This window comes from Neolamprologus brichardi, chromosome 9 (assembly GCF_056152115.1).
Source record: "Neolamprologus brichardi isolate AB-2024 chromosome 9, ASM5615211v1, whole genome shotgun sequence".
Lineage (NCBI taxonomy): Eukaryota > Metazoa > Chordata > Actinopteri > Cichliformes > Cichlidae > Neolamprologus > Neolamprologus brichardi.
In genome coordinates, this window is record NC_142112.1 from 28,008,701 (window position 1) to 28,033,980 (window position 25,280).

Sequence of the window (25,280 nt, forward strand, 5' to 3'; positions counted from 1 at the left end):
CTGTAACTATCCGTGGTCAAAAAGGCATCAGTGTGCTTTTTACAGTCAGGGCTTTCAGCTCTCTCACTGCGATGCTCATTGCTTCCTCACAATGTGGCCCTGATGAAATGGTAGTGGGGTTTCGGGCAGCTCTACGGTGGGCCTGTGCCCCTAATGGGTGAATAAGGGGTAGCTTAGGGCAGGCGGAGGCTTGGCACGACACAACCCTGCTGTGAGGCTGATTTGAGGTGAGCGCAAGGAAAGAGAAAGGAGCCAAGCAGGCTTTGATTTGCCCCTCCCCAGCCCCGGGGCCTGGAGGCTGGGACTGCGAGATGCTGAGGCTCTGGGTGCGTCCCAGAAGACCCCCGGCGGCAGAGAGAGCAAGCTGGGACCGCGAGTGGTGGAGCAGGGGGCTGGGGCGTAGGCTGCCGAGAGCCAAATTGAGATGTGGGAGTCGTCAAATTTGCCTAGATGAATATTGAAGAGGGCATTTGCGGACGCTGTGTGGGAAATCAGCCGCCGACAATAGACTGCTAACCAGGAGAGGGAACATCCTGACCTCTCTCTGCAATTCGTCCAAGCATCAATCAGGCACTGATAGTTAAATAATGTACCACAGCGGGTTCACTCTGCAGAGACAGAATCAAACACGAGTGCCGAGTGAGAGGGAGCTAACTTTTATATTTGCTGAAGTTCCCCAGACGTTTAGACTGGGGGATTGCTAACTATCCTGCCCACAGATATCAGAGTAATGACCTCATTCTGCCTTCTGACATTTAGATGTCTTTGTTAAGGAAGTTGCTCGAAAGTCAACCTTTTTAGTCAGATACATGAAGGCTCGCTAACCTTCACATAATGCATAACTGAACCTTGTTCTGTGGAAGGCCCCGAGCTCCATGTGGCATCGAGCCTATCAGCCAAGAAGTTGATCAGAAAAATACCTCACACAATTGCAGTAATCCCCTGCGCGCTTGCTGTTGGGTTTGGTAGAGCTTGAACGGTCTCTCGCTCTCTCCCTCGTATTTCAGCCTGCACTAATCGTGAATGATTCCCTCTGTCTTTAGCTCCAATGCCAGGGCCGGTGAATCAGGTACATAAGCCTAAGCTGCTTGGAGAGGTAGTCTTATTAAACTCTAGCCAGCTGCTGGAATTTTTCTTCCCCCTCTCATTGTTAATTGGGGAGTCTTGAGTCTTTCCCGGGAGTTGATTTGCAAGAGAAAGAAAAAGGGAGCAAGAGATTATTGCACAGGAGGAGAGGAGCTTTGAAGAAGTGTTTTGTGATTTCACCGCATATCCTCCACTCCTCTTCTCCTTGTTCGCTCTCCATGTGCTCCCCAGCCAAAACGTGTTTGTGCCACTGACAAACAGCGCTTTGAGAAGTTCGAAGGTGGAATACAGCGCATGTCTGGCTTTGGCTCAGAGGTACAAGAACACCCCTTCTGATATTTTGGGCTTTTAGAGAAAGTGGTAACTGGGGATGGGGGAACTACAGTGCGCAATGGCCCTTTGTACAACATGCGTGTCCCAACTTTGGAGACTCTGACTGAGTTCAGGCCGGAAGGCGAATCAGACGGTTGGGAGTGAGGGGACGATTGGCATGTGGAGGAACAACAGTCCTCGTTCTTAACCTGCGCCTCTAGAAAATGCCTTCAAAAACAACAAGCTGAGCGTTTTGTTTCACTTGCTGTTTCTTTGAATTGGCTGGGCATCCTTAACTTTAGCCCCCCTCTTGTCCCAGGGCCCAGCTCTCAGAGGTACTGGCCCCACTCCATATCTCATTATCTCTTTCAAAATTTCATTTTGTCATTGCATCCACGCTGTCTTTTATACTGCCATATTAAAGGCCATGCATAGGGTTTTCTTGAAAGGTATTTGAACCAGAATCCTACAATAGACACCCCAGACAAGAGGAAAAAAGGGAGAAACCTGGGTTTTAGGATTTAATGAGCGGCTTGCTGGGGGTGAAAGAAGGATAGAAACCAAGTGAGTGAGAGCAATACAGAGTGCATTTGTAGAGGGTCAGAGAGAGAGAGAGAGAAGGAGGAGAAAGAGTAGTAAGGGAGGAAGAATGCAGGAATGGAGCACCAGGTACCATTATAGTGGCAGAGAAAGCTCCTGAAATACTAGAGCTGGGGCGTGTGCTCTGATCAGGACGGCAGTGAGCACAATTACCTTCTTTTCAAATCCTTCAGTGACACTGCGGGAGGAAGGAGGACTTTGAAACTTGAAAGGCAGGAGCTCGCTTTCAACCTCAAACGCGAGCAGGAAAGGGCTCTGAAATTTGTTCAGTGCTCCCCATCCACCATTAGCTTGTTTCTTCCTCTCGCCTCCAGGCATTTAAGCGCTTTTTGAAAAGATGTTAAGAAATTCAATCACCATAGAGAGAGCGGGATAGTTCTTTTTTCTGTTTTTTTGAGAGGCATGCTTTTCCTCTGGTCCACAGAGGACCGGCCTGCTGCTTTTGTGTTGGGCTGAATAGACCTGCAAACTGGTAGAGGACTGGATGCGGCAACCATGGGAAAAGAGAGGGAAATAAAAGAGGAATGAAAAATGAGGGAGGGAAAAGGGGAAAGGGTCTGCTGGGCTGATGGTCAGAGTTGGAGAAGTGTTGCAGGGTTGAACTTTTCAAAGTTGCATGTGTTTACCTGTGTCTTCTCTGTCTTCATTACCTCATTTCTTGACAGATGCTCAACACGTTAGAAGGATGTAAAAAGTTTCCACTCGCCAGGTACAGGCAGCATAGAAGAAAAACCTTACCAGAGACTCGCTTTCCTCCACTGAGGAGTCAAGGAGTCAATTGACCCTTGTGCTGCAGAGTGTTTGTTTAACTCTTTAAGGTCCTATGAACTGATGTAATGAACTCCCTCTAGGTGGTATATGGTAGAATGATGAAACCCACCCAGGGCTTGCTGGGGTGACTGGAGGGGGGATGGTGGTACTGTGACAGTGCTGTGATTGAACTATTAGTCGCTTGACCTCCCTTTAGGGAGAAAGACACATCTGAATAGCGGTGGGGGTCACCGAGAAAGTAAAAGGAAAGAAAAAGACAGAACACGAAAGATCGAGGACAAGAAGAGTAGTGCTCACTGAAATAGTTGGCAAATAGAAATGTAAAGTATAGATTTTTTTTTTTTAAAAGTAAACGCTTGAGTCTCCTTTGTAGTTTTTCATAACTTCACGCTACACCATGTCAAGCCCCAGTGATGAATGTATTTATAAAACATCAAATATATGTATGAAAGTACAAAAACGAGCTCATGAATATGTAGAAAGTTTCTACTTTCCCAGATGCAATGCTAGATTTTTCTGGATGTTAAAGAATTGAGCGTGCACAGTAGGAGCCGGAGCTGCACACACTCACACGCTCTGCCCTTAGCATCGCTCGCTCCCCGCATAGTTTACAGTCTCGACTTCCTCAATTCATGTCAGGAGATGAACCCAATTCTGAAATCCCTTTATGTTAATATTGCGCTTTGCAAGCGCAGACCTATTAATCCAGCTTTAACCGTATAAGTTGCATTATTCCCTTAATAAGATCACTGGCTGTGCAGTATAGGATTAAATACTTATATCATAACTGACACTGTCATTTCCCGGGGATGAGAGCGCCTTGCTTCTCTGGTTGTCAGTTCCGCGTTAAGAATCCTTGAAACTGCTGCCAGTGCTGCACGAGGGCACGCTGGTCCAAACGCAGGTAATGGATGTGGGAGAGTGAAGGGAATAAAAGCAGGACCCTTGGGTTGCTCCTCCTGCTCTCTCGCTCTCTTCGCCTCTCTCAATCTCATTCTCCCTCTCTGTTTTTCCCTCTTAACCTCCTCCTTTCTGATCGCTTCTCTTCTTCTGTGAAGTGCTACAGCTCTATAGCAGCACTCTTCAGTGCTTAAGGTAGTGCGCTCTTTAATCTGGCCCTCGCCTCTGTTTCTTAATTGGCAGTTGGATGCTGTTGGGTTGCGGCACATAGTGGGGGAGCTGCTCACGCTGTTAGGCTGCTAATGCTGCAGTACCTCTGGCGCCAGCACAACGGTATTTTGCCAGGTTCCCGGTGAGAAACGTTAATACAAGAAAGAACATTGGAGTGTACTGATGACCAGCAGCCTTAGTGGTGAACTCATAATTGCATATAACCCGGGCTGAACATGGAGACCTGCGGGCAACACAAGCTGGAACTGAAGGATTTGGCTCAGGGCAAAAAAGCAAGGGCTTGCTCTTGACAAATGATGATTTTTTTTTAATCTATAACATACAGATGTCTCAGTTCAAAGCAAAACCTAAGAAAGTACCCAAGTCCCTAAGATCACGTGTTATTGAAGATCATTTGGAATTCATGTGCTATGCAGTGAAAACAAATGTTTTGACCCTTTTGATAGTGCAAAATGTCAAAATATATATAAACAAAATAATGCTTAAAATAGGCCACGTACAAACAATCACACTCTTTTAAGGTCTGGCCTGCCTATCTAGTTAGCATGTCACCAGTGATTTTGCACAACTTCCCACAAACACATTAAAGTGCTGTTCACTAAAATATCCCAGTTCAGTCTGCCCCTGAGCATCATGACGTTCGGGCCTAAATCATCAGGCAGGATTTATGTCCTCCTGTTTTAAAGATTAAATCAACCCAGTTGAAAAAAAATGACATACTTTTGATGGCATGTTTCTTTCTGAGTTAGTCTCTGTGGTATCAGACTACAGAAAGGGCTAATACCAGGTCACGAGGATAACTGACCCTTATATATGTCATCTCAGAGGTCAAGCCAAGGGGTCAGAGGTCAGGGCTTTCTGGTGGAGCTTAGCCCTTGAACTCAGCTCCACATTTATCCGCTTTATAGAGCATGCCACGCAGCTTTCTCCGGAGGGCCTCCTAATTTCCCCCTTAGACACAGATAGAAAAAGAGAAAAAGATTTAGTTCAAGAGTGAAAGGTGGGGGTTGGTTGGAGACTGAAGCAGGGTGGGGTTGGTGTAGCCAGTGATGCTTGCTAACGGGCATCTTTGAATGCTGACTGAACGCCTGAGTTGTTTTCTTCATGAGAATTTATTTTTATATAAAAAGAGCAGACAGATGTGAATTTAAGCACATGTTCAGATGTGTGAGTTTGGAATTTTTTCCTCCATGGTGTCCGTTTGCTGCTTCCGAACTCTCATATCCAGGGGCTGAAGGAAGGCAGATTTACCGTAGGTTTCAGGTGTGCAAAGCTGATCTCCGGCTCCTCCTTTTATCAGCTCCCCCACTACGTGAGCAGCGTTCATAGCCACAGCTTTTATTCTGATATCTGTTTAAAAGAAAAATGTGTTGCCCTTCCAAATTTATAACACTGGATTCTTCTCCTGTCTTTCTGTCTTCATGTCCACGCAGAGGACGAGAGTTCAGGCACGCCTTACCACCGTGAGAGGCGCAACGCCATCAGCTCTCAGGTCCCGACGCCTGGCGCCCCTGACAGAAGCGTAAATGAGGAGCCCTCTACGTCTACGGAGGAACGCCCTTCCCTGCTCAAGAAGGAGCAGCACGGTTCCCTGCCACATCTGGCTGACCATGCACTTCCATACCGGGGCACGCTGTTCGCAATGGACCCCCGCAACGGCTACCTAGACTCGCACTATCGTAAGTCTGCGAGCCACAAACACAAGAGCCGCTCACTTAATTTTAAAATGGTAAACTTGAAACTTTAACGTGTAAAGTTGAGAAGCTACACAGCTCAAGGACATGCTTGCAGAACCAGTAATGCTGAAGCCAAGTTTCCCTTTTTTACTGTAGGTGAGAGGCAGGGCCGCCAGATGCTTGATTAAGTCTGACAGATTAGCCCTTCTCTTACACTCCGTCTCTCCTCTGCACACAGATACAGGCACACACACTTGTGAACGCACGCACGCACCCTCGCCTTGTGTTGCGCTTGGGAAGTTAGTATGGGGAACGGCCAGCGTAGCTTCTTAATTCCCTCATTAGGGGCCTGTCTGAACACAGTACTCCGCTTTCTCTCATCAACACACACTTCAAAGCCCAAAAGCAACGCAGAGTCAAACCTCACCACCCCCTACTCTGCCTCTCGGTCTCTCTGGGACTCAGAGACTGTATGAGAGAAAGGCAGAGGAAGACACAGAGAGGGAGAGAGTGCGAGAGAGACTCACAGAGACAAAGCCCAAGAGAATCGGGTGAAGGAAGGAAGCTGGCAAAGATAATTCCAAGAAAAGGTGAGACACATAGCGGCGGTTAAGTAAAAGAAACGCTGCAGAAGGGTGTTTGGAGAGCAAAGGGGCTGATTTGGAAGTTAATCTGGTGGCTAGGACTTTAACTGCAGACAAGGATTTGATGTGATAGCTTGTTTAGTTTGGTTATACTGGCGCTGAAAGGGAGCAGGAGGAGTGCGCCAGAAGGATTTTAATCCAGCAGCAGTAATGAAAGTCCACTGGACCCCAACCTTATACTGTAACTCTATTTATTCAGCCACTTCATTAACTGCTTCTCCATCGTGGTTGGGTGCCTGAGAGTCATCAAGGTGCCTCTTTAAGGTAAAGGTTACTTAAAACCAGGCAGTTCTCTGGACAGAACCCTCGAGGGCAGAACATTACTGCCCATTACATCCTGACCTAACTCAGCAACACTGCCACTTCTCATTTTATGTATGTGTGTGGGTATGTGTGAAGGAACTCTGGTGGTTCCAGACCACTGAAGCCTTGGGGTAGGAGTCAGGAAGGTTGGAGGGGCGGGGGTTGGGGGGAGGGGGTTAAGTCTGAGGCTTGGGGTCATGTGGAAAAGTCACAGTCTTGAAATGGAGAGTTCAAAAGCAGCAGGAAAAGTCAAAAGGGCTGTAGAGCTTCGAGAGGAATTCTTCGTGCACGAGGACTCGAGAGGGTGGAAGACTGCAGACGTATGGAGCAGACTGGAGTAGAGGACGGTGATAGCAGTGATGCTGGGATGTGTAGGCATGATGCACAGACATTTTAGTCTCCCTCTGCAGCAAGGTTCTTGCAGCTTTTGGTTTTTCAAGACAAAGATTTACTATGTTTCTCTCTTTTCTGGTGTCGACCAGGAAAAACAAACAATTTACATATCATGTTGGGATCTGCGAAATTATCACAGGCATGATGAAAATATTAATAAACTAAGAAAAACAACACGAATATTTAAGAATTACACAAAAAGTTGATTCCCGGTGTTCAGGGAAGAATGAAAACACCAACAAGGTCGGTGTCAGCGACTTCGGGTGTTTTTCATTGATGTTTCTATGATCTCGCCTTCACTCAGGAAGACTTATGATTTGAGATGAGAGCATTGCTGTGTAAAACACCTCCTTCTGGCCCCAGGTGTTGAGGACATGGGGAGTTCCTAAAGGCAGCGGTCCCATTCTGTCTGATTGAACCCAGTACCAGAGCTCAATCCCCATGAGCTCTGATGATCTGAGGGTCAGCAGATCGAAAGGGGTCCTCCTTAAACCTCTGCCGCCCCCTCCCCAACCCCTGCTCTTCGGTTGCTTTGAACCAGGAGCCTATAGCATCTGTCGCCACTCTTGCACCACAAGGTGTAAAAAGCTACGGGCTCCTGTTCTGGTTTCTGGTTCAGTACACAATTGAGCACACATATTTTACACACACACACTTAATTCTCCTGTGGCAGTCCCTCTCTATGAGGGCTTTGTCACCTCCTTAATTCATCCCAGGTGTGTGCGTGTGTGTGATGGAGAGGGGGCCCTAAGCCGTTGTGCTGCGCTTGCACAGCGCTCCACGCCATGCAGCAGACAGCCAGGTAAATCCGATTACTCTTACCGCTAGTGTGTGTCAGTGCTTAATGTGCCTAAATGCGATGGCACCTGCAGCCTCCCCACACCTGGCCGATGGGTCGTTAACATGGTGGCGAAGCTCTGGGAGGTGTGGGAGTCGAGCAACCACAAGAGACCGAAAGAGGGGTTTATCTTCAGGGCCTCGCGCTCTGAGTAAATCTGCGCTATTCACCCAGACTTGTGATCTCCCACTCTTCTTATGTCCTTGGCCTAAGTCTCTGTTTACTCTGGTTTTAACACCCACTTCAGCACAGAAAAGAGGAGGCACCAAGGAAACATTGCTCCCATTGTTAGCATTAGCTAATCGTGGTGATGCCTGAGTCTTAGCCGCTTTTCTTGGGCAAACACTGGATAAGAGTCCATATCCTTCTTACCACAACGCTAATACATGAGGCTTTGCTGCAGGATAAGGAGAAAGGATTGAGATGAGGATTAATGAGGGAGAAGTCTTTTTTTTTAAGATCTTTAATTGTGTAGAAGTGTGAATGCGACGCTGTGCGCTGACATCTGTCTACATTGTGTGCTGATTAGCCGGTCAGTGGTCGTGCAGCAACAGTGAGCCCACTTGCTGGCGACGCATCTCTGCTTCCTCCAAAGGGATCCTCTTTTATTTCTTTTTTAAAGTTTCTCATCTTTCCCTTCTTTGCCAGCCTAAACACATCTATGGAGGGACTTAAATCGCGTGCTTTTCAATGGCTTTCTTACAAATGTTGAAACTACTCTGAATGGTTAATGAATGCAACCAGTAAATTTGCAAAGCTTTAGAGATGACGCTTAAGAATTTCGTCCCTGAAGTGAGAAGTTTTGTTGCTGTGTTATATCTAGTCTGGGCAGAGCAGGCACAGCAAGTATCTTCGGGCTGTGATGGATAACTATCAGTTCAATAGTCTTCGGTTTAGCTCCTTAAAAATCTAGCCTAGATCTGGCTGCAAGGGCTTAATCCCCACACACCAAAGCCTTGCTGTCCTTGACTGATCTCAGAAACCAATTGAGCTGAGCACAGGCGGTGGAGGTATGGATCTTTTGGCCGGAGGAATCCTGCTCTCTGATCCTGGTCAAAGGTGACTGCGTGGATCATACTGGCCCTGCGTTTGGGGAAATCTACTGGGAATGCTTAGCCGTGGTGTAAAACCTGTTCCACTATTTTATGGTTATAGGGAGAGGAGGGTGGGTGTCCAGTCACAGGGGTTAAACTCTGAACCGCTGACCGAGCTGATCTCAGGTCTACTCGACCGTAGCACGCCGGCCGCTGCCCCGGCGTCATTCTGTCTGCCTCTATATCAAAATGCAGCTGACCACTGAACTGAATTAGCTGTCATCAAACTGTACGTGATCCACACAACAATGGCCCTGGCCTCGCTACAGTTAATTACAGTCCTTGGTCGCTCACTTCGTATGGACTGCACAGGGCCTTTCTATGCGTGGCAGAGAGAGGAAGCACTGTGCGCCATGTATAATGTAAAGTATAAAGTGCGTGCATGTGTGCGAGGAGAAAAAAGTAGCAGAGTGCTCTCACAGAACAAACTTTCTGATCTCTTGTTGGTTTAAATGTGACAACCGGCTTGGATGCGGGTTCAAACATCCTCCTCCCTCAAACAACTGAGGAGAGCCTGGGGTGAGAGGACACGTGCCTGTTTCAAGGGTAAGTGTTTGTCTTTGTGATTGTTTCAATATTGGCTTTTTGAGCGTGGTGGCATGGTGCAGTCCCCCAGTGGTGTGCCGGCACAGAGAAGCCTGGGGCACACTGCAGGCGATGGAAAGGGATCCCTTCCATCCACCTCCTTTCATCAAAAAAGAACAACATGGGCCTGTGCTCTGCCGTGGCCCCTTGGTCCAGCACACCAGGGATAATCAGATGATCCCCTTTTATACAGCTTATTAGAGGCATCTCGCACCGTAAGATAGGCAGTATTCTCACATGCGTGTGCCTCTTTGTAGTTCTTGATGATTTAAGAGGGTTAAGCAGAGTTTGAAGTGCTTCAAGAATGCACTTTCATACCATCTTAAGGTCATGCGGCGCTCTTACCACAAAGCTGATGTGTGTGTGTGTGTGTGTGTGTGAAAACGGCATATCTCTGAACAGAAGCAGTTCCTATTAACAATGACGAGATTAAATGTGAAGGAGCTAAGAAGAATTAAGAAGAATTTCTAGAGGACTGAAGATGTTCTCAGTGTTTCTCAGTGCCGTTGCAGCATCATCTGCCAGTGTGTTTACCCTCTTTTCCAATGTGATTGGTTAATCGAGTCGCAGATGCAAATAGGGACAATGGCGCTTTGTCGACGGGAAAGCTTAAAAATGAAGATTTGTTGTGTCTTGTCCATCCAAAAGGAGAATAAACACTCCCTCCTGCTTACATTAAGCACCAAATTATGAAAAGAAGAAGACTAAATACCCATGAGGGCTTCTCCTCAGCTCTCCGGTTAAAGCCACAATATCACAAGATTTTCCTCTCCGCTTTGAGTTACCCCGTATTCATCAGTATGATAGAGTCCGACATGTTTCTTCTGAATCCATATCTCATCACTTTTTTTTTTCCATTTGCATTCCTCTCACATAGTGCCAAAGATAAGCACCCTTATCCCTCCAACCAACAACCCGTATCTTGCTCTTGTCTCTGGAGGGTCACAAGTATATATTGTTCTACATGAAGAAGAGGCTGATGAACATAGTATAATTAAAATGTTTCTAACGGTGTGGTGAAGTGGAAGATATCGCTGGAGAGGGGAGAAAGACGGAAAGGGAGGCATGGCTGAGTATGAGGGTGTAAGTGAGACAGAGGGCTAAGAAGTAGAGAGAAGAGCAGGAGAGAGTGTAGGGTGTGTGTGTGTGGGGGGGGGGGGGGGGGGGGTGTAACAAAGCAGAAAATGAAGAGAGACATAAAAGAATGGGAGCTCAAGGAGGTCAGGCCCATCACAGGCTTTAGTGTTGCCTTCAAAGATGCCTGGGACAGGTGGCAGCTCCAGACAATCTCGCACCACAGAGCAGCATCCTCTCAGGACGAGATAAGGGATTCCTCCATCCAGGCACCCTCCTCCCACCTCTCCTGCGTGCACACACGCACACACCCCACCTCCCTCGTGCCCACCCCTCCTCCCCTCCCTCCCATCTCGGGGTTCTCCCAGACGGGCCGCTTTGATGTGGCTCAGTGTGAGCGGGCAGCTGTAGGCCACGGGGCTGCAGCAGTGCTGCTGGGCCACTGGGCCGGCGGACCGTTGGGATCCGACTGGAGCGCGGCTCAATCAGCGGGGCTCTCCGGTGCCCGGCACTTTCAGGTCTCATTAAAGCGCTCCGGCAGGGTTAATCCTCTTTAAGGTTTACATGGGCCTCCATTTGTCTCTCTGCCCAGACTGAGGGAACCCCTGGGCGCCACCTGCGTGACAAAGACTCAAATCACTGTGACACAACTTCCCTCCGTCTGTACTCCTCCACACCCCTTGTATGTTCTTCTCACTCCTCCCTCTTTTCCTGCATCCGTCCCCTGTGCATTCCGCCTCCTTGTTCCTGCCATTCCCTTGATAGTACCTAGGCCTGGTTCTGAGTCTTTTAGGATTATTTGGTTGGAATCTGTTGACAGCAGTGTAGTAAATGGATTACAACTTTGTCCTTGTTTAGGGATGCTGTGAGGAGGGAAAAAGGGAGAGATCGGGGAGGATGTGCTTTGAATAACGAGAGAGGCAAAGAAACAGAGATAGACAGAAACTGGGATTAACTGAAGGAATTAGGAATACAATGCAAGAGTGAGAGGGTGAAAGAGAGGGTAAGGTGACAGCAAAGCACACTGTACAAAGAGTGAAGAGGAAGGAGACTCAGAGTTACAGATGGTGTTTTACTCATAAGACCCAAATGGTCCAGAGGCATCAAGCTGTATTTGGTCTTACAGAGCCCATGAGCCATTTGTCTGATTGTTGTAACACTGGGCTTTGTCTTTACTCTGTGACACGTAGTTTCCTTCCACCCGCCTCAAATAATGGCCACATACCTCTAGAGACCTGAGCAGACTTTGTCTAATGTCTGGATTCAGTGGAAGATAGAGCAACATCCACTCAGCCCTGGGAGAAAAAGGCAATTCTGAGCTAGGTATTTAAAAGACTGCACTGGTAGTTTTGAATGTTTATGGTGATAAAAGATTTGGGCAATCAAGTGGTGCTGCATTGGTTAGCACTTGTGCCTCACAGAAAGAAGGTCATGGGGTTGAAACCGCCTGCCAGCTGGAGCCTTTCTGTGTGGAGTTTGAGTGTATGGGTTCTCTCTGGGAACTCCCGTCTTCCTCCCACAGTCCAAAGATGTGCATGTTAGGTTAATGGGTGATCCCAAATTGGCTGTTGGTGTGAATGTGAGTTATCTGTCTCTCTGTTAGTCCTACGATAGCTGTTCAGGTCATACGCTGCCTTTCGCCCTGTGTCAGCAGGGATATCCTGCAATGGATAAGTGGTTATGAAAATGGATGATTAGTTAGATTTAATTCACATGTTCTAGCCGCTGGTTTCACAGCATGAAAAATGCATGAAAATTAACTCACGTTGGCTTTCGACTTGCCAGCTTTTCATTCCCAGGGCGTCAAATACCTTGCAGTCAAAGCTGCTGGCATATCACAAATATGCACGGTGGCCCGTGGCCTCGGCGCCAGGTTTACGTCAGTAGTGAGACAGTTCTCATGTCCAGCTCATCACATACACTATATTAAGCATGTTCTTCTTGAAAGTGTTCCATTAAAACGTATGTGAAAGTATAATTTTTCCATGAGCAGAAAAAGTATTTTGAAGAGGCAGGTTTAAACACGCAGCGTTATCTCCTGGCATCCAGCAATAAGTCAAGACACAGGTGCCACAGGACTGCTACGCATTTCTTTGACACCAGCATTTATATAATATCATGGATTTGAAAATTGAAGATTATTGAGGAAGAAGAACATTGAAAAGATTCCAGGTCATGTTTTGAAAAAAATGAAGTGGAACAGAGTGTTTTGCGGTTAAGTAATGTGATGCATTTTGTCTGCTCATACTTAAAGCTCTCTCAGATTGTATTTCCCACTTTAAGTCACATTATCGGGCTTTTCTCACTCACTGTGAGGGATTCATTCTCTTAATCAAGACCCAGAGGTGAACTAACATCAACAATGGCTACCAGCAAATGCATTTAGCGAACAAACTACATTAACATTGCTTGCTGCGGTCAGTGGCCTCTCAGCGTGAGTCAATATTGAATAGTCGTCCATTTTCCCCCAGGCGACGGCGTCCAGTCTGTGTGTTATTAGAATGCAGGTGTGTTAACCTCGCAGTCACTGTCACACAGCCACATGCAGTTTTGGTATCACCTGCATATAGAGGCCCGAGGATGTGATGTGACACTGAACCGCATAGAGGGTCAGACTGTCCTGATAGCCTGATGCAGCAGGGACAGTCGTGAACACACTCTCTAATACGACCTCGGCTTGTATCAGAGTAGTTTATCGTGCATTTTCTCTAATACGGGCATTTAAATGCATCAGTGGACTCTTTTCTAAATAAAGACCTCAAAAAATTCCAAACCCAGTATTGAGCTTGAATTTGAGTGGAATAAATCATGCAGCTGAAGCAAAATAAATGTAGCCAAGTCCTGCTGAGTTAACCTGAGGTTTAAATCGACTCCCTTTTATCTGAGTCGTCATTGTTTGGCGAAAAGGAGATAGACGGATGCAAGAGATACAGAGGAGGAGGTGGAGGGAGAGAGAGGTGTAGTGTGGAGTTTTAGCTGGTAAACTGCTGCGTCTTTTCTCAGCCGAGTCGGGGAGAGGAGGCTGGAGGGTGGGGTAGGGCAGAGAGGGTGCGGGAGTGAGGGGAGAGGGCCAACGCGTAGCTCTTTGTTCTACTCCCGGGCTTATCCCAATCTGGAGAAATTCGGGAAATGTAAGAGATAGATGGCTGCTCCAGAGAGGCCCCGTGAAATAACCTTACTAGGATACAGGGGAAGAGGAAAAAAGAGGGTGCATTGCTGAGGTTGGGTAGTGCTGGGGGCCCCTGGCAGAGATGTGTGCGTGCTTAGCTCCACTCTCTAGCATTAAAAAAAGTCCTTAGATTGGAGTGCAATTTGTTAAGATTGACTCTGGTTTGTAAATGTTTTGCACATGTGGAGCTCTGCGGAGTTATTTGTGTAACTTATGTCTAAATGTCCTGCAATTGGATACATATTTTAATGGGTAGTCATCTGTAAATCCTCTAAAAATTTGAGATAAAGTCTGGCAGGGAATTGTTGCATGTCCTGCAGGTGGTGTATGAGCAAAGTAAACCCCTGGAGGGAAATATATAAAAAGATCCAGCACTTAACAAATAAATAATCTGTTTGAACATTAAGTCTCAGAGCAAATATGCACAGACTTGCGGGCACTGACTGACTTGTTCAGTCGACGTCTGACAGCGAGTAGCGATGGAATGTGTGCTCAAACAGAAAGCCTGTTATCGTGCAGACGTTTCTCTCGTTCACGCTCGTGTTCGGTTCTCTGCCTTGTTTTTCTTTTCCGCTGTGTTAATTGCTTTTTACCAAAAGAAAGACTGCTTGTGTTTAATGGTGTGAGAGCAACTGAGCAAGAGAGACAGAGAAAGCACGAACAGAAGAGAAGATAAGAAAAAAAAATCTATTGACTTACAGAGGAAGGGCAGAGTGTGATCTGCCAGCCTCGTACATATGATGAATGGCAGAGAGATTGGCAAGCCAACACTTAACATTTTTCTTTTATTTAACCTCTCTGCTTTCTTTCTTCTGCCTCACTCTCACTGTTGGTCTTTGCTGAATAAAAGCTTGTTTTTATCTTTCTCTATTCTCGTGCCCGAGCATTACATACAGCGGAGAAAGCTCTGCACAGCACGAACATTAGGCTAATTTATACAGCGGTAATTAGGCCATTAGACCTGAAACAATCTGGGACCTGTAATTAAGCAAAGCGCTCCAAAAGTCAACAGCAACTCCCATTGAGCTTAGCTAAACAGTCTCCAAAAGTGTTATTTACATGTCCAAACAGCTTGAGGTCTCAGTGTAAGCAAACATGATGAGAGGCGGGGTGTGAAAGGATTGATCACAGGGGGAATTTAGAGGCAGCTTCCAAACTATGTTTGCTGATAGTCTGTTGAAGGCTTTTTTTTTTTCAATCTCCATCTCCATCTCCAGCCGGCCTGATAATGATGAGAGGCTCAGCGTCACATCTCTGGAAGCAAGTGTGATCAGAAGGGTTAAACGCACCAATCATGTAATAGTTCGAGCAGACTCTGAGTACTCACGGTAAAGCTTGTCTGCAGATATGCCATAAAGAGGAAAATATAGTCTAATACTCTTACAATTTTATATATTGGAAGCAGGGTTCGAAAATAACACCTGGCAAGCACCAAATGTCGCAAATAAATCTTGTAAGGTTAGCTTAGTTAAAACAATACTAAGAGTCTCTGTGATGATATCGATTACAGGTTCGGCCCTGTATTCAACAAACCCTGTTCCTGCTCTGTGTCTGTGCAAAAAAAAAAAGACAGTGAGTCTTTTAGCGTCTGCTTGCAATCAAACAGTGAGTGCAAGGGTCCCCGTGGACGTCCGGATGAACGCTTAATTTTTGTGACCGTACAGACTCATCCACCCAAAAGTTCAAGCAGACTCTTAAGAAAAAGTATAAGAGGAATGTGGCGTCTCCAGCTGTATGTGTCCATGTGCTGCATAATCAGAGCTTGAGGAGCACACCATGAAAGAAGTTGGGGGTGGAGATGGGGTTGCAAAGTGGCTTGCAGATATGCAGCAACTGTAGGCAGGCTTAAATAGCATCGAAATAGCATCTGATCGACCAATCTGTCAGGAATGTTGCTGAGCTGGACTTTGTCGACTGATTTATTAGCAATAAAATTCCATTGAATTTTGAACTCACGACTTGTTAACCGTTGACCAATACATTAGAATCATTTTGCTTCACAGCCTCTCCTTTTAAAGACATTTATTTTAAATAAATAAATGAAAAAAAGTTAATTGTAGATATAAACGTATACATGCAAACAAACATATAACCTTAGCACAGATGTAAAGAAATGCATTTCTGCAAACCCACAAATGCATTTTCCTGTGCTCAGTTTATTTCAAAAAGTAAAAAGCTAAGAGTTAACCACAGCTATTGTAGCAGTTCCTAATATGGAGACTTTTGTGGGGTTACGCTATTAGACAAATCAGTTATAGATGACTTTATTCCATAAAAATATGGAATGGAAGAAAGCTGGAAAAACAGCTGTACGAAGACCTGACCACTGTAGTCTCTCCTTTAAACACATTAATTTCCTTTAGCTTGAAAAGTTATTCAAATGGACCAATCGAAGAAAGCACTGTCTGGGTTTCACATCATCTATTTCTAGAAGTCACAATGTAGCAGGAGTGAGTATAACACTCTCTGTCTTCTTTTCCACTTGTACTTACTTCCAGAAAGGAGCGGCACACACGTGCGCTATTAAATGTGCGAATACACAAAGTCTTGAGCATCTTTGACGCGCTGCAAAGTGTTGCAGAGTTGCGTTCTAACTGTGGGCCCCGCTGCAGACGAGCATGCCTGAACAGTGAGATCACGAGCGAGGAAAGAGGTGGCATAATGAAATCTGGCACTCGCGGCCCCGGCGCAGGCTTCATATGTTCCACATTAGCAATTCACAAACCTCTGGAGCAGGCCCCAGCAGCCCTTTTCTCACTCCGCCTTAGTCGCTTATGACAAACTGTCACTGGCTCTTTGTGCTCTCGCAGTGGAGCGTCGATGAGAAGTGCAGCGTTTACGGTGGAGTGTTTCGTCCTCGGCTGCGGGTGACACTCTGTGCGAGCAGAGTCAGTGAACCCTCACCGCGGGAGAGGAGGAGCCCAGGTTTTTGCCGTCAAGACAATAAACTCACAATGCTGAGTTGACAACAAAAGAGCAACAAGGGGAAATTGTTTGTATTATCAACACCCAAATCAGAATTGCAAGTGACAGCTCAAATTCTGCAAAAGTATCAGCTCGCGCTCGTTCCGGAGCACGTTTAAGACGCTTTGTGCCAAAGCTTCCACTATGAAAGGAGATTAACCAATAAGGATATTGCAAATGATGTGCTTTAGGCTTTATCCTCCCCTCGTCCTCACCCCCACCCCCCCACCCCATTCTTTTGAAATTATTCAAGTGTCCAATAAAGGACAAGTCAATTACCATCCTCTCTTTAATGAGGTGGAAGCTGGCTTTTGGTCCTGAGTACAGAGTGTTTGTGTGAATTAGAATTAATGAGCCTGGTCAAAGTTTGCTTCTAATTGCCCTTTCATTAAGACCCATTTGTGATCATGTCTTAATACCTTCCATCCTTTCTCCTAAAAGACTGAAAAAAGAGGGGGGGCAAAACAAAAATGAACACTGCTGCTCTGAAAAGTTGCACAGAGGTCATTAAAATGTTTGAGAGGAGCTCTGAAGAGCTAATGAATTAGTTGAAAGTTATGAAAGATGCTACTACAAAAAGTCCCTGATTCTCAGTATTTGATTGGCTGACATACTTTAAAAACATAATTAACTTAATTGTACGTAACAGGGAGAAAAACCGTTAGGATTACACTTTCTTTAGGAATGCTCGAGCGGCCGTGGTGTGTGCGGCCACAGTGGGAAGGTAAAAACTGTGACATGTGTTTTGGCTTCCCGTGTGCCTTCCAGCTGTATTCTGTATTAGACAAAGAGAATACCCGGAATATCCAGAGAAGCAGGGGCAATTTAGTTTGGGAGTAAACAGTAAGGAGTCCCTACAGGAAACACTGGAGATAGATTGCAGGATGGAGGCTCTCCCCTCTTTTTCTCTGCTCTCTGTTCTTCGTGACTGTATACGTTCCCTGTAGTGACACGGGTCGGTTTGCCTTGCTAATGGGGAGCTGTGCTCGGTGTAAAAGAGGTGGCAGGCTCTATTTAGATAGGGCCGTGGTAAAGTAAACTTCAGTCTTGGATTTAAATAAACCTCAGCGGAATGGTTCGCCATGCTGTAAAGTCGTGGGCAGCAGAAAGAGTAGGAAGGAAGGGAGGGAAGGAGTGAGAAAAAGGCTCTTGTTTCAGTACAGGGCTGTGCTGAGTGAGTGGCTCCAGAGACATAAACAAAAGGGGGATCTGGGTAATTCAACGAGGAGCGGCGGATGTAGGAATGAAGGTGTACGTTGCAGCGGTGAAGGGGTGGAGTATTTAAATTGATAGCACATTTTTTTAACCTCAGTAGCTGTCTGTTATTGCACAACATGACAGAGGCTATAATAAAGTTCCTGCTATGTGGGCAGGGATGAGTAAGATTAGAGAACATGAAGCTTTTACTCCCATAGACGCTGGTAAACCTGATGCTTCATTTCTGAGACTGACAGCCAAGGGCCGACAGCCCGGGAGTGGAGCTGTGGAGAGTAAACAAAGCAGATTCTGCTCTTGTCTACCAGCAGCCCATCCCTTCATCCCAGCATCCCCTCATCCCTTCCGCCCTCAGCAGCTCTGGAATCAGCTGAGGTGAGCCAAGCCAAAACTGAGTCATCAGGAGAGAACTATCAAACAGACAGAGACGGAGTGGTCAGATACTTGCCAGAGCTGCATGGAGGAGGCTTTTACCACTTATCTCTGCTATTGTGAAAAACAGGATGAAAACCCACGAGTGCTTTCTAGAAGTTTTCTCTTCACTTGTTGAACAAATTTTCTGTGAAACTGGAGAACTTTATAGCGTACTGTTATACACCATGAGGCAGAAGCTGACTTATGACTTGGATTTAAGAGCTGTTTGGACAAGGGGTAAATATATATACAATTTCATCCTGAAGTCTGACTGGCATCCTTCTCACTCATCATTGCAGGGGTGCAAACTTTGCAACTTTGCCCTCAGTTTTAGCAACTTTCTTTTCTTAAAAAACAACTTGTGCGTCTCCACAGATGAACCACCCCATTAGAGCACGTCTCTCTCAGACTGCGGGCTTAAGTGTGGTTTCTAGTGTATTTAAAAGTGGAACGGGAGGCAGAGCCATCAGCTTTCAGGCCCCTCTTCTGTGGAGCCGTCTCCCAGTTTGGCTTGAAGCTTTCCTTTTTGTTAAAACATGCCATTATGGGCTGGATCAGGTGACCCTAGACTGCTTGGGCCTTCCCATGACGCACTTCTTCACTCACCTCTAGCCCTGTCTCCCTTCCCTCACTCCTAAACGTTCACGTCAGATGGCTGCCTCTGCTTGAGCCTGCTTCTGGTTGAGCTTTCTTCCTTCCCACTGTTGGAAATATTGCTTGCTCAAAGGGTATTGTCTGATTGTTGGGGTTTCTCTATGTTATTGTAGGGTTTTTACCTTACACTATAGAGCACCTTGAGTCTCACATTGAGATGACTGTTGTTCTGATTTGGAGCCAGATATAGAAAAATGATTGGAACTGAACGGAAAGCCTTGCTCTCCTGCTGCAGACAGGCTAAAGCAGGCTAAAGCTCCAGGTTGTTTGTGTTGATCATCACTGAAGCTCTGGAGCTTCCCAGAAAAAAAAGATCTTTGACACTTAGTTTAGGATCGAAATTTTTCTCTCGCTTGATTTCTGCTGCTTCATTTCTCTTATAAAGACTCAATACATTGCATTGCTGTAAGCCTAAGCAAAACTAAAGTGACCACCTCTCAATTGTAGCTGTTGCCCCAAGCTGGCAGTGATCAACCCAGTAAATAAATGAGCCATGAGGTAAGAGACCCGAGATCAACACCTGGTGTGTTGCCCAACGATGCAGCTGAATCTGTCATGGCTCAACACTTGCGGAGCTGTTGGGCACCTCGCCGTTTGGCAATGTGCTTTTTTGGCTCACGCTTCCAAATGTTTACGACCATAAAAAAAAATATATATAGCTAGCAGCCTCAGAGACTTGCTGCATGACGTTATACAGATGTTGACACATGCTTAGCCTCGGGGGGATGATAATGCAACTTGGCACTGGCACTAATGTTCTAGCAGTGAGATGCAGTTAATCCGTGCGCAATGGTCATTTGCTGTTTCTGCCTTGGTATACACACTTTAACCTAACGTGTCAAAACTTAAGCAGGCACCTTTTGGTTGCTTGTTTCGACTCGTCCAACAGTGGGTGCACGGTTGCGACACACAAATTCAGCTTCAAGTTACAACTATATAACAACGAGTGCAAGTCAGGGTTCGACGATGAGTGCGTACGCGTGCAAAGTCAGCCTGGTTGCGGCACAGCAGTTTCAATTTCTGCTGTAAAAATAAAATAGAGAGGGTAAAAGTAAAGAAAAGGCTTGAAAACTCATGTAATACAAATATTTTAATGTTTTATCTGGAGGTGGGGGGGGGGGGGGGGGGGGGTTGGGGGGGGCGAGAGAGTGAAAGAAGCCTCTGGATTCTCTGTGATAAAACACCAAGATGGAAAAGGATGTTTTTGTTTCCCATTTTGTTCGTTTCAGTGGTTGTACTCAAATGTTATCCTTTGTACAAAACCATATTATGCTTGGCACGGTGAGAAATGTGCCATTTGGCTGCTTTTCCTACGCTTATTTATCCCTGTTTATTTTGAGTTCTCTCAGCCTTGAGACATGTACAAAGACTTCCTCAGCTAACATTTTTCGAGCGGCGCAGCTTTTTAGCTCGGCGCGTTTAATGAGGTCTCATTTGGGTGGGTCCGCTGAAAGATAGCCATCAACCACTGCCTTTCATTACTGCTGCTATTTAGATTAGCCGAGGAGGGAATGGATCCACTTGCAGACGTATTTTAGGAGAACTGGGACTTTTATAAACTGTAAAGAAAAACAGCTCATGTTTCTTATCTTTTCTGTCCCGCACAGCTGCTCCACAGTTCTTCCCCACCTTCCACCCTCCTGTGCCAATCGACGACAGACATGCCCAGGGACGGTACATCTACGATCCTTCGCCTGTGCCCCCTCTTCACGTGTAAGTGTCTCGCACTCAAGCACAAAACCGCAGACTTCAATTTTGCTGATCATAACACAGGGGAACACATTTGACTCAGCCGCATGGTCCGCTACTAGCGGCGATACGAATCGAGCTTCGAAACTTCCTTCCGCCTGTGGGCGTGGAGCATCCTCCTCGTGGGTGCCGGGGCGCCTCTCTTTGCCTTTTCAGGATCAAAGGCCACGGCCCCGTACGTGCGCAACATGATCCGCATGTCAGAGACACGCAAATGAACATGTGTCAGAGACAGGGAAATGAGAGCAGGGCGAGGGAAGCCTGGGAGCGCGCAATTCTCATAAGAGCAGTGATCAAGCCCTGTCAAGAGAAGGAAGCAATGCCTCTGCTGACATCTACCCATCTCTGACAGACACAGATGAGCTCCTGACACATGAACTGTGTACAAGTAACCACCCTGCCTCTTCCAATCGCATTTGTGTGCATTCAATTCATTTTGAAGCGAAGTAAAAGCGAGGCCATTTCTGCTCTCCAGTGGTAAGTTATTATAAACAGGGTAACTCTTATTGCTTTAGTCGGCCCCTGTGGAGTGGGTCCGGTGGTGCCGGCCAGGTCAGCAGAGAACTTCAAAGTGCTCAGCGAGCTCGCTCGCATGCACAAATTGCTCCTTTCTCCTCACTATTAGTCACTACCTTCTCTTCTACTCTCTCGGTCATTTGTATTCTTTGCATCCAAACAGTGCAGGAGTCCTCGTCCTTGTGGCGCTTGTTTCCTACCCGCCGACACGGAGGAAGCGATCAGCGTGCGACGAGGACAAATTGGATGGGGCAGCTACTTGGGCCGCATTATGTTTGATATTCTTCATCATTATCAACTCCCCCCTTTCTCCTCCTCAGGAGTCATATCTCTCCCTTGCTGATGTGCCACTAAGCGTAATGAATTTTTTATGTCCCCCCCACCCCCGTCTCCGGCCCACCCCACCTCTCAACCCCTCGTCTCCTGCTCAGAGGAGGAAGGGGGGGGTCGAGGCGAGGAAATAAAAAAAACAAGGGGAGGTGATTGATGCCTCGTGTCACTGCAAACAAAATGGCAAATATAATTTAGCATTTAGCTTATGCGCAGATAATGGGGCGAACACGCTCAGGCAACATAAGCTCAAACAAACAGCCGGGCTTGTTATCCGTCAGGAGCGCTTTGGTACGAAGCGGAGCAGCAGGTTAGGGAGGAGGAGAAAAATGAGGAAGCAGGCGGGGGTGGTGGGGGGGTTAGAGGGACAACACGGAGCTGAAGAATTGAATTAAGGGGGAGAAGTTACGCAGCAACGGTGTCTTCAGTCACTCTGTCCGGACGGGAGTTATCTGCGCGCTTGGTTTGCTGTCACTGGAGACACGGCCATGCTCCTGCCACGCTACTTAGGGCCTGCTTATCCAAACCATTAGGCGTGGAGCTGTTTAATATGACACGCTGCGCTAAGGGAAACTATTTGTCATGATTATAAAACAGCTGTTGAGTGGCCAGCCTTATTTAAATATAGTCTTGTGAGCTCACTGTCATGCGCATTATCTGCGGGCCCTACGTGGGTTTCATGCAGAAATTGTTCTCATCTACTTTGGATTCTTTTGCACAGGGAAGCAGCAATATTGCCTGCTTGATTAAAAAAGCAGCCCTGAATTCCTTGGTGGGAAGATGCGCTCATCACTTGTGGTATTACAGCTGCGTCCAACCACCTGATGGCAAATTGGAGTTAATTACACTCCCAGATTTCAGGTTTTGAGCGAGTTTCAGCAACTAAACTTTACGACTGTGCAACTACCGCCAAAGCGTAAATCTCTGCCAGGATTTAAGCGATGCATTCTGCTCGGTAATGCTGCTTGTAGGCAGCCCACGCGAGGCAGTCAACGTATAGCTGTCGCTCCGGGGAAATGGAGGACAGGAGGCGGCTTATGGAGAAATATTGAATTGTTTTAAGACAAGTTCTCCTCGGTGAGCAGAATTAATCGTTATTAGCCCCCTCAAAGATATGCCTAAGTACACAGGGACTATTATTGCAGTACTTCCCCATGCAACCTCTCATTAGGGCCTGTAATTACAGTTGGGTTGGCCCTGCGGCAGTTCCATCAATCCAGCCGGCTTCCCCCCGCCATGCACACAAGCCAGCCACCACCGGGCATCCGTGGCCGGAGAAAAACACCACGAGCGCCCGGCAGCTTGTTTCCTCTGTGCCACAATGACACATACACCATCCGTACGTGGCAAATGAACAGAATCATATCCTATTACTGTGAAGGGCCTAATTGAAACGTGTTTATTTATGGCCCTCGTTTTCAGACGAGGAGCGGGCGTTAGCAGCGCAGCTAACGGGCTCCAGTGATATGAGGCGGTGGAATTAAATTAAAAGCTCATAAAATGAAATATGCTCCGTATTAGCTGTTTGACACTTAATTTGCCTTCAAATGAGCAGAGGAAATCACAAATTAACTGTCCTTTGTTTTTTTTCTCTCTCCCCTCTTTACCTCACCGCCCCTATTAGGCAAGGGAGAGTGCAATTACAGACAGAGGCTAATCGTTTAGTTTATGAATTCTTGTGGGGAAGGTACCAATGTGCCATTCAATATTAACGCCTCGGGGTCAGGAGAGGAGGCGGGGGGTGGGGGGCGATTTCTCTTTACTGAGAAATTTATATTCACGTGCAAGAACAGCACTTAACAAGAGTTTCAACAATCTCAGTCTGAGTTGAAGCTAATCCCAACAACCAACAAGAAGCGTTTAACAGGTTTCTTCCTTTTTTATCTGAAGTAACCTAAACTTTACTGTCCTGCACTGATCCGGGATCAGCTGGAGTCTTTTCCTCCTTTAAACTTGGCCAAGTTTCTGTGTGTCTGTGTGTGTCTCTGGTCTGGAACCAGCTTAACTCCAGACTTAGCAAAGAGAGAAAGAGTCTTTCCTGCCTAAATAAACACATTGATCTGTGAAGAGCAGGCTCTCCATGGGAGCTTTGGTCCCCTTTGTGCTGGTTTGGCTTAATGGGAGTTTGGTGGTGGGGTGGGGGGTGGAGGGGGGTGAGGCCAGCTCCGACAGAAGAGACCACTCCTTTCATTCCAGCTTTATTGCCTGACCGCGGTACACAGAAAAACAAAACAGCCCTCTCATGCAGCTCAACGCCGGCTCTGGGTCACCCGGAGACCGTGCAGAACAAACAGAGGTATTCGTCACAAGTCAATTATCGGCATCAGAATTTACTCTGGAGTCCCGGGCCCTCGTGCTGTGAATGGGGGGCCACTGAAACGACAAAACATTCTTAGGGGATAAGCAATTGACTCACAACCTTTCGCTCATTTACCGTATGTGGATTTAAAAAAGAATTAGTCAAGCCAGCCGAGTCAATTAAAGAGTCTATAAAGCTGTAAAAGTAAACGAGCACTCTAAAGAGATTTTTTTCATGAAAGGTTTTCTTTGTGGTAACTATTACTTTAAATTGCTTTCCCTTCCTATAAAGTAAAACATGCATATATATTCCCCACTGTATACGTCCAACCCCCCCAAAAAATGCAAAATTAGCTCAGATGCTGTCAGTTTTCTCTATTCTCAAGATATTAACAGACCTTAAGGACTCGTGTGTCTCATAAATAAAGTAAAGCGGTTTATTTTTCTCTATATGTGGAGTTAGGGTACAGGTGGGGCGCTTTGTGGGTGTGTTTCCGTGTTCAAGACCTGTGTGGTTATTTCATTCAAGACCAGTGTTTGTTCAGCTGCAGGGCCGAGCTGACTAGAAGGTATTCTGGAGGACCGGGGAGGGTGTGGGGGGAGAGTTGTGGCACATCTCTGTCATCACAACAAAACCTCAGCTCAGAAACGATGAAGCAGGGAGGAATTAATTGGCTCCAGGGCTGCGTGAGCTGTTGCTTCTCAAGCTTTGTTTCATTTAAACATGGCACCAACTTGACTGAGTCACCTTGTTACCCTCTAAATCCAATCAGCTCAGAAGTAAAACGCAAGAGTTCGGGCGCATTGCCCCTTACGCACTTCTTCCTCCCCGCTGTCCTCACCGAGCGCGCCCGCACGGGTTTTTGTTGTTTTCTTTAAGATGTGCGCCGAGTTCCTTTTGTTATTTACATAAACTGTTGTCAGAGCGCCCAATCTGCTCACGGAGCAGCCGAGTGTTGCTTTGCATAAAGACCACGGCCTTATCTCAACACCTCCTTCCAGACGGGATGAGAGCGAGCATCGCAATACGTTGCACGCACACACACAGACACACAGATGTGCACACAAGCAGCATAACAATAACACAATAAACAATAAAAAGACAAAAAAGGACCTGGTGTATCTTTTCTAGAAGCTGGTGGAAACGGAGCGTTTCTTCAGCGGCTGCTTACAGTGCGATTTGAGGCCTCGTGTAATCATTAAAATGTGATTTTTCAGCCACTTTCTAAAAATACAGTCCAGATTTTCTACAGAAAAATAATATATGTAAAGATTTTTTTATGATTATTCACTTTTAAATCTGTTTTCGACTAACATAGAATGGGAAGGGTAGCCATAAATTGCATCCATTGTAAATGACCGCTCCACCATCACATCTGATAATCTCCATCCAGATGTGCTTCTGTCACCAGGAAGCAGTGGCTGAAAGATGAAGGCTGCTTTTTCATCTTCTTCTCTTAACTG

The 25,280-nt window shown here is 46.5% G+C and overlaps 1 protein-coding gene across 1 annotated transcript in view; it reads left to right on the top strand.

The window, feature by feature from the left end:
- Positions 1-25,280, top strand: part of gli3 (GLI family zinc finger 3) — a 98,540-nt gene that overhangs the window by 33,046 nt on the left and 40,214 nt on the right. Inside the window, exons 3-4 of the mRNA XM_006794973.3 lie at positions 5,334-5,579; positions 20,531-20,636. Coding sequence (XP_006795036.2) covers positions 5,334-5,579; positions 20,531-20,636 — 352 coding nt within the window. The remainder of the gene's footprint in view (positions 1-5,333; positions 5,580-20,530; positions 20,637-25,280) is intronic.